This window comes from Monodelphis domestica, chromosome 1, assembly GCF_027887165.1.
Source record: "Monodelphis domestica isolate mMonDom1 chromosome 1, mMonDom1.pri, whole genome shotgun sequence".
Taxonomy (NCBI): Eukaryota; Metazoa; Chordata; class Mammalia; order Didelphimorphia; family Didelphidae; genus Monodelphis; species Monodelphis domestica.
This window is the reverse complement of record NC_077227.1, coordinates 572,398,102-572,407,838: the sequence shown is the minus strand read 5'-3', so window position 1 is coordinate 572,407,838 and position 9,737 is coordinate 572,398,102. Positions and strand designations below refer to the sequence as shown.

Below are 9,737 nucleotides of genomic sequence, written 5' to 3'. Positions count from 1 at the left end.
AAGAAAATATCTAAACATCTTACAAAAAGTTTATTTTTAAAAAGTTAAACAAAAAATATACAATGATATCTTATGTATCAAATGAAAAGAAAAAAAAGAGGCTCTTCGGAATGTAAAGGATCAGAGGAGACCCATGGCATCTACGGTGTTTCATTCCTTATACTCGTTCCAAGGCTTCTAACATAATGATACTGTTTCCTCGGATCACCTAAAAATAGCAAAGTTGTTAGTCAAACTGTACACTGAAACCTGGTTATAGAAATGGAAATAAACTTTAAACAAATCACAATTTCAAACAAAGTAATCAATAAGGATCCATTAGACATCTACTGTGCCCTGCCATGAATGGTAACCACATGATCTATCCACTTACCACCTGTCAATACCACTAGGTCTTAAAGGCTTGGCTTTTTTTCTAGTCTTAAAAAAACAAAAGTACAACTGTCTGTGGCAGAATGCAACATAAGGTATCAGTTTAGGATTTCTCAGTTAACACTTTAGCAGGAATTAGTTTACAACCAGAGCTCAGAGCCAAATGACACATTTAGCACTGGGAGGCCTGGGAGGCACTGGGGTTAGGGGAGAACAGCTCAGGGGCATGCTTTCTTCTTAAAACAAAATTGGTATCATGGACCCCCATATAATCACATCTCAATGTTACTATCCAGGAATGACCACCCATAAATCTTGAAGAATTCTAGTAATAGGTCAAGGTGGCACTTAATGTTACTAAAATAAAATTATATGTCAGCTTATCCATATTAATGGACAGGGATGGTAGAATGATTAACAGTTTATATTTTGAATCCATATGAATGTATTTGACCTAGAAATTTACAACAATGATAGTTCTCATCATAGAGGTTAAATAAGTTGAAATTGTACTTTAAAGCTACCCAACTTAGAAATCCCTCAAGGGATCACTGACTGCACAAGGAATTGGGGAACAAAGCCAGGAAACAGCACAGATCTTGCTCTCAAGAAATATAAAATTCTAATGACAACGAAAGAGGAAGGAGAAAAGGAGAATGAAGCAGATAAATAATACTTCAAGGCAAAGTGCTGAAAATTTTGAGGAAGGAGAGATCACTTTCAACTTGGGGAAGTTTGGAAATCTTCATGAAGGAGGTTAACATCTGAGTAAAGCTTTTCTTTCTTTTTTTTTAAACCGTTAACTTCCATCTTAGACTCAACATTGGTTTTATGGCAAAAGAGCAGTAGGGGCTAGGCAATGGGGGTTAAGTGACTTGCCCAGGGTCACACAGCTAGGAAGTATCTGAGACTAAATTTGAACCTAGGTCCTGTCTCTCAATCCACCAAGCCACCTAGGTGCCCCCAACTGAGTAAAGCTTTTTAAAGGAAAGAGATGGACATTGGATGGTGGGGTATAGTTGAAAGTCCCCCCCCATGACAATTACAATGTAAGCATTTAAGTAACAGAAAATTTAATTAGGAAATCTTACCTCTAGACAATGAGGGTTTTATTATAGTTTAAAAGATTTGCTGGGGATAAATCATACAGTGGCTGAATCTTGATTGCAATTTCATAGGTGACTTTAAAAGAAACCCAAAAGCCCATCTACATAATGCTTTTTAAACTCCTTACCTTCTGACTTGGCATCAAGACATATATTGGTCCCAAGGCAGAAGAGAAGTAAGGGCTGGGCAACTGGGGTTAAGTGACTTGCCCGGAGTCACACATATAGAAATGTCTAATGCCACCTTTGAACCCAGGTCCTCCTGACTCAAGATCTATCTACTGTGCTACCTAGCTGCTCCCACATAACATCTTAAAAAAAAAAATGTAGAAAATTAGCTCTCCAGATATAGAAAGTTCTTGGATGAAGGAGGGATTAGTAATATCTCTGAGGAATCCAGCTATGTTTAAATGATTTGTACTAATTGCCTAAAATGACTTTTAAAAGAAATGGCTTACATTCCATAAGCACTGTGCCTGGCAAGATAAATTAAATTGTCTCACAAACTGATACTTACCACCATTCCAATATTGTTCTGTTGGCCACCTGGTGCCATCTCTACACATTCATCAATCACAAGATTCATAAATGGATCAAACCCCCGCAATATTCCTTGGACGTGCCTCCCACCATTTAATTTCACTACAAAAAAAAAAAAGGTGAAATTTTTGCAAAACTGTTGATTAACCATTCTAACAGAAAACTGAATAATTATTACTTACATTTATATATTGTTTTAAGGTTTACAAGTCAAAGTGTTTTATTATTGTGTTTCATCCTCCAGACTGAGACTCTACAATACCTAGTTGTCCATCCTGGATATACAGTATTAAGTAACAGTTCACAAGTATGTGAAATAAGAACCCCTCTTACCCACTTAAGATACTGTGCAAACCAGTTCACAGGTATATCAGTTATTTATGAAGCTTTTAAAGAGACTATCAGGGGCTATTCATTCAAGTAGTTTGAACTTTAAACATTCTCCCTAAAATGATCTATTAATTTTTACTTAACCTGAATTAGAGGTTTTAGTACATATTATTTCGATTTTAGCCAAATTATTCTGAATTAGATATTGCCACATATTATCACAAAAACAAAAACTTAGAAATTTGTTAGTAAAATAATTTTAAATAACTCACGTGATAGTTTCTTGTCCATAAATCTGAAAAAGCAAAAGGGGAAAGTAAGTCAACAATTTCAAACTAAACTGTCCCCCCCCAAATGCTCAAAAAAAAAAAAATCCAATCAATCACCAGTTGTACAAGTAATCAGCTGCTTAAATCTCAGGAGGGTGAGGCTTTTAAAGAACTTAAATGAACTTAAATTGGTACACTTGTCTTTTATTAGGCATAGTTAATGTGTCAAATTAAAGTAAATTAAGATCACCCCCCCCCATCAGCACTATTTTTCAAACATCTTAAGGGCACTATATGAATCTACATTCCCAAAGTAGTCCTGTCTGACATTACTCTACTTTTTCTTCTGATTCAGTGATAAAGGTCATCTATTCATACTATTTTTTTAAAATTTATTATTATTATTATTTTTAAAACCCTTACCTTCTGTCTTAGAGTCAATACTGTGTATTGGCTCCAAGGCAGAAGAGTGGTAAGGGCTAGGCAATGGGGGTCAAGTGACTTGCCCAGGGTCACACAGCTAGGAAGTGGCTGAGGCCAAATTTGAACCTAGGACCTCCCATCTCTAGGCCTGGTTCTCAATCCACTGAGCTACCCAGCTGCCCCCTATTCATACTATTTTATATGAAAGCAGTAAATTTTTTTTTCAAGTAATTTGATGTTTTCCAATACTATATGTGAATTTAAAACAAAACAAATAATAGGGTTTTTTGGGGGGTTTCTTTTTTGGAGAGGGGAGAATTTTAACCAAGTTATAAATTTTAATTGTATGACTTTTTTTTCCCTGTAAAAATATTAATGTTTCAGCTAGGTCAACACTAGAAACTTAAAATACTGAATTATGTTATTAATTTAGTCTTGACCTTCTTTTAGGTGCTCAATGACTGGAAAGTTAGCGTTTCCTACTTTTTTCCAATTCCCAAAATATTTTCATTTATAATCAATTAATTCAAAGGAAGAAAAGATGTTTCTCCAGGTGTAAGACATTACTGATGAAGGTTGGATTAATAATAATCTGGGAATCCAGATTTGTTTAGTTGATTTACACCAGCAACCTAATGACTTTAGAAAAATGGCTTTTTTGTATTCCATAAATAAATTTTAGAAGAGATGCTCATGATACAAGCAACTTTTTGATCAATCTAAAAACAATTCAGGATTGATCCTGCTACCAAATATTATGAATACCAGAAAAACTGAGCTGGAGGCTAGATATAACTAGTTATGTCCTATTTATATATTTTTTCCTACATGGGTTTATAGAAGTTGAGCCACAAAATTTAAGAATTTAGTTAAAGCTCAATGGAAGAGAAAACTGAGGCCGACCTAATAATTTATATTCTTACTCATGACATTAATCCGGATTCCTATCATTACCTTTCCATCTCCTGTCCCCAACCTGTTGTGAAAACTTCGTCCTTCTAATCCGTCTAATCTATACTTGAATCTTTTATATCTTACATGACCAGCACCCTTCTAGTCTATGCTATTTCACTGAGGGAATCCTAAACCATTCCACTTTTGTTAGGAAGTTTTTCTGATATCGGGAGTAAGTTTGCCTTTTTGGCACTTTCCATCTATTGCTTTAGGTTCTATATAGTTTAAGGCTGAATGTCCTTTGGAACATCTCCAGTTTAACAATGTTCTCCATAAACTGTAGTATCCAGATGTGGTCTTTTTTTTTTTAAAACCCGTACTTTCTGTCTCAGTAACAACTTTAAGACAGAAGGGTGAGGCAAGGGTTAAGTAACTTGCTAAAGGTCACAAGACTAGGATGTGTCTGAGGTCAGATTTGGACTTAGGTCCTCCCAATTGCAGGCCCAGATGTGATCTTTGGAGGGTAGAAGGTAGAGAGGGACTACAATCCTCCATTCCTAGAAGCAATGTCCATCTATCCTAGTGCTATCCAACAATGCACCTGCTTTTTGTTTGGCTCCCACATCATACTGCAGACTCAAATGGAATTTGTAATCCACTAAAACCCCCCAGATATACTGTAGTCATTTCTCTTCATCCTGGCCTTGAGCTCAAATCATCTCCTCCTAGGTTTAAGACTTTATATTTATACCTATGTAAATATGCAAAATCTTATTGGATTCTGCCCAGTGTTCTGGCTTGACAAGATCTTTTTGTTTCTCAATTGTCATCCAGTATGTCAACTATCACCAGTCCTGTCTTCCACACTTTCTCAGGAAAAGTACTTTGCAAATTTTAAAGCATCATATAGATGTAAATCAGCACTATCTTTCCCCCTCCACATCTCAAAACTCATTTACAATAAAGCTTCTTTATCTCATTCTTTCTCTTTCCTAAGGGTTATGAATCCTTGGGACAAGTGTCCTCTATCAGATCTCCTTCCCAGTTCTTTCAAGGTTTCATTTGATTGACTCTAGTTCAAAAAGCATTTTCCTCCTGACTCTAGGACACAATTTCTAAGGCAGGCAAATTTATACTCCCTATATCCTACTTTTTCAAATGTATTTCATATTACTTTCCTTTATGTACTCTGCATTCTGGCCAAAATTTCCTAGAGTTCTCTAAATCTATTATTCTATATTCCATTTTTATACAATCATATAAGTCATGTCTCACTAGCCCCTCTTTCCTGTCTTCATATAGGGCTTCATCTCTGCCTGTCAGAATCCTCATCTTCCTTTGAATTCAACTCAAGCACTCTCTTCTCCAGAAAGCCTTGATTCTTCCAGTTCTTAATGCTCCCCTTTTCCTCAAGTTATTTTTTGCATATGTGTATCCCCCAGCAGATCAAGTTCTAGAGTGTAGAGGCTGTTGATTTTGTGTTTTTGTCCCCAATAGTCTTGAACATAGTGGGTACTTAACATAAATTTGTTGAATTAGACTCCTAAAATTTAATTAAGTAAATAACTTAAAATTTAAAATTAAATTAAACTAATTAAAAATTAATATAGATTACCCAGTCAAATGTTTTTATATTCTAGATGAGGAAATAGACAAATAGGTGAAGTGATCTGCCCAAGGTTACACAGTGGCAGACCTAGCCTAAAACTAGAAAACTGGGTACTTGTCTCCCAGTCTATCACTTTCAAGGCACTATATTACTACCATTTCTCTCCACAAGATTCTTCCTCTCTGCCTACAAATATGCTCAGGTGTTCCTAATCTTGAAATATCAAACTAAAATCTTTCCACTCCCTTAAACTATTATTTTTTCAAGTTTACCAAAACATTTCTTAAGCATCAACTATATACAAATGATTCTAGTCCTCAAAGAACTTCTATCCTGGGGGAAAGGGAATAAGTATTTATATAGATTCTGTAGGACAATGTGCTAAGTCCTTCACAAATAAATATGTAATTTGAGCTTCACAACTGTATAATGAAGGTTCTTTTATGAGCCCCATTTTACAGTTGAGGAAACTGTGGCAGATAGAGGTTAAATAACTTGTTCAGGTTCACAATATTAGTGTCTGAGGTCAAATTTGAATTTGAGTCATCCTGATTCTAGGCCAAGGGCTCGATCTAAACTTCACTATCTAGCCCCAATGGGGTAAGCCACAAATTACAACACAAAGAAAACTGAAGTGGAAAAAGCTAAGGAGAACTGAGAAAAACTTCATGGAAGGAGATGGAAGCAAAGCTGAGTCTGAAGACAAATCAATATCATTAGGGTCTAAACAAGATGCCTATACTTTCTTACTCATTTACTCAACCACGTGCAATCTGGTTTCCATACCTAATCATTTAATGAAAATCACTTTCTCAAAGTTCACCAATAGTATCATACTTGCCAAAGCCATTTTTTGGGGGGATTGGGAAATTCCTCATTAGATCAAGCCCCTTGTATTTAGGGGTGTTGCCTTCCTATTTGATCTCTTTACTTTCCTTGGATTTCATGAAATTATATACTCAAGGTTCTCCTAATATGTCTAATGATTTCTTATACCTGATTTTCTCCTACCCACTTACCTAGGCATTGACCAAGGTTCTATACTCAGCCATATTTCTTTCCCTTTTTATACTAACTACCTCTGATATCAAATTCACTTCCAATTTTAATTATAACTTTTAAGAGACTGACTCCTGAATTTACAGTCAGCTGTGACTTATATCTAGTTCCATAATAATAACAATAACTATGATTTAAATAGTTTGGCAAAGCACTTCACTAATTCCTAATTTTATACTTGCAATCCTGAGAGAAAGTTTAGGTATTATTAGTCCATATTACAAATTATAGAGGCAGACAGAAGTTAAGTAGCTTGTCCAGAGTCACCCATCTAGGAAGCATCTGAAGAAAGACTGGAAGTCAGGTTTTCCTAACTTTAGGGTCAGCATCCTTACCAGCTCCATCACCTGACTGCTCCAGATCGGCATGTTCTACCAACACTTTAAAGCAAGTATTCGAATTTATCTTTCCTTCCAAAACCTATTAGTCTTTTAAAAAAATTATTAATTTTGAATATTTCTCCATGGTCACATGATTCATGTGCTTTCTTTTCTATTATCCTTCCTGGTCCTGGAGCTGATGAGCAATTCCACTGGGTTATACATGTATCACTGTTCAAAACGTAATTAATATTTGCAATAGTGATCATTTAAAGCCAAAAACCCCAATCATATACCCATCGAGCCATGTGATCAGTCATATGTTTTTCATCTGCATTTCTACTCCCACAGTTCTTTCTTTGGATGTGGATCTATTAGTCTGTTAATGGCACCACAACTCCCCTAGCCATCTATGCAAAAAATCACAGCCTTCTCTTCGGACCTTAATTTCCTTGTAAGGGGAGGATATAGGGTGAAATGCTGTTTCCATTACTTGCTAAAACACTTATTTGATGTGCTGATCTTTCTCTCCCACCCCACTTTTCTTTCTTATAAGGGGCAGTTCTCTGGGTGGAAAGGGGAGTGGGTCATATTGGAAAATGTTAAAACGAACAATCCCTATACTTTTTTAAAAAAGAGAAACTATGAATACTACTTCATAGCACTATGGAAAAGTGAACTTGGTCAAGCCACTTCCATTCTGGTCTTCATTTTCTTCACCTGTAAAATGGAGGAGTTGGATTAGCTATGCCTTTCTCCTAACTGATTAGGTCTTATATACACATTCCGATTTAAATTCTTGCATCTTTCTGCCATTCCATTCCAAATGCTATAAAAAACCGAATATGACCTAAGTAGGTGGGGAAAAAAATCAAGGGGTAATAAATTTGGAGATTTGGCTCTGCTTAAACCACTTTAATCAGGTCATTGTTCCTCCCTAGGCCTCAGCTTATACTTCGGTCAAATAAAGGGGTTGGAATTATCTCAAAACTCACTACTAGTTTTAAATCCCACTTTCCAAATAGATTACACAGCCATTCAAATTAGCAAGTATTTGTTTTAAGTTCCAAAGGGGCCCAGACGGAATGGTAACAAAGTAGATGTAAAGTTTGAATCGCCTTGCTATCTATTAAACAATTTGATCGCTCGCCCAGCCCACGCAGCACCGCCTCCCAAACTTGAAGCCATTTAACAACCACTCCTTCGGCAATGAATGGAGATCGAGAGACACTACACATAAGCCGCGGGCGGGAGCGCCCCTCCCCCGCACCACGTGGCCAGAGTCGGAAAGGAGGCCGGGAACGCGACGCATGCTGGGAAGCAGAACCCTCTAATTGGCTCCCTCAGGCCTTCCTATTGACTATGTGGTGCAAGCTGAAATAAGCCCTCGGACCCTCTGATAGCCAGGTCACCATACTCACTTTTTTAGCTCGGGCGGGTGTGCTTTGCTCATCTTGTTTCAGTTGCGGCTGTTCACCTTCTCTCTATGCAAGCTGCGCCTTCACTCACGTTCCCCTTGCCGCCACTGACGCCACTTTACGTCTGGCATCACCGGCTCCGACGAACCAATCATAAACCGAGAAGTCCCGCCTCGTGCCTCAGCAGCCAACTGAAGCCTGCTACGCATGCGCCCTGCTTGTGCCGTGGGCGGAGTTGGGAACTAGCCCGGTAATTGAACTGTTTGTAGGATTTCAGCGCGCAACCTGAAATTTTAGTCTGTCAACCTTTAGGTAAGGTACTCATCTGAGGCATAAGCAAATAAATAATTAGAGAAAGTGACTCAAACATAGATCATTCTATTCTCAATGCGTGCTATTTCTCCATGCTTCTCGAAATCCCTAAACGTGTCTTAACTGAAATTAGGAAACATTGAATCGAACTGTAAAGGAGCAACGACTGTAAGGGCGCTTAGAGATCATCTAGTCTAACCTATTATTTTATAGATAAGGAGACTTAGGCCCAGTGAAGTTGCTTGAGTGTTGACTACGCTTTAAAAATGGCCTTTTGGTGATAAGCTTCCCTGATTTTAGCTAGGTTGATTCTCTTAGGACAAGCGTAATCGCAAGAAGACAGAAGAATTATAGTCAAGGGGAGAAAATCCATGCTTATATCAATAAGTCAAGGCGTGTGCAGGGATTGTAATTTTATTTATTTTATTTAATTAAGAAAAATTTTCCATGGTTACATGATTCATGTTCTTTCCCTCCCCTCCTCCAACCCCGCCTCCCGTAGCTGCCTGGCAATTGATTTTACATGTGTCATTGATCAAGACCCATTTCCATATTATTGATATTTGCACTAGGATGATCATTTAGGGTCTACAAGGGATTGTAATTTTGTGAACCTTAAAAGTATCTACCTTGGAATGTCTAAAAGATCTGATTTATCAGAATGGATAACTCCATCCATCAGGAATAAATGTCAGAATCGAATAAGAGAACCTGAGAGTTGGAAGGAACAGAGACTATCTAGGCCAACTCATATGTGAAAGGAATACACACTATATAATATACCAAGCAAATTATTTTCTACCCTTTGCTTTGTAGAGGAATTTACTTTTGGACAGCTCTATTTCTTAGGAAGTTTTCTATAATATTAAGCCTAAGTTTGTCTCTTTGCTGTTCTCCTTGTTCCTGGTTCTGTTTTCTGTAACCAGAGAACAATTCTAATTTCTTCTCTATGTGACAGACCTATATAAAAAGTAAAATGGAGAGAACATCTTATAGGATTGTTGAGTGTATCAAATAAGATAGCATGTAAATCATTTTGCAAACTTTAAAGTACTCTATGATTGCTAGCTATTAATGGTATTTTT

At 37.0% G+C, this 9,737-nt stretch overlaps 1 protein-coding gene across 1 annotated transcript; it reads right to left on the bottom strand.

Annotated features, from left to right (window-relative positions):
* Window positions 1-11: 11 nt before the first annotated feature.
* SNRPG (small nuclear ribonucleoprotein polypeptide G) lies at window positions 12-8,498 on the bottom strand. Its single transcript, XM_001372532.4, has 4 exons — window positions 8,344-8,498; window positions 2,621-2,643; window positions 1,996-2,120; window positions 12-208 (listed from the first exon to the last, which is right to left on the bottom strand). Exons 1-4 carry the CDS (start codon window positions 8,373-8,375, stop codon window positions 158-160), a joined length of 231 nt encoding a protein of 76 aa, XP_001372569.1. The 5' UTR covers window positions 8,376-8,498; the 3' UTR covers window positions 12-157.
* Window positions 8,499-9,737: the final 1,239 nt, after the last annotated feature.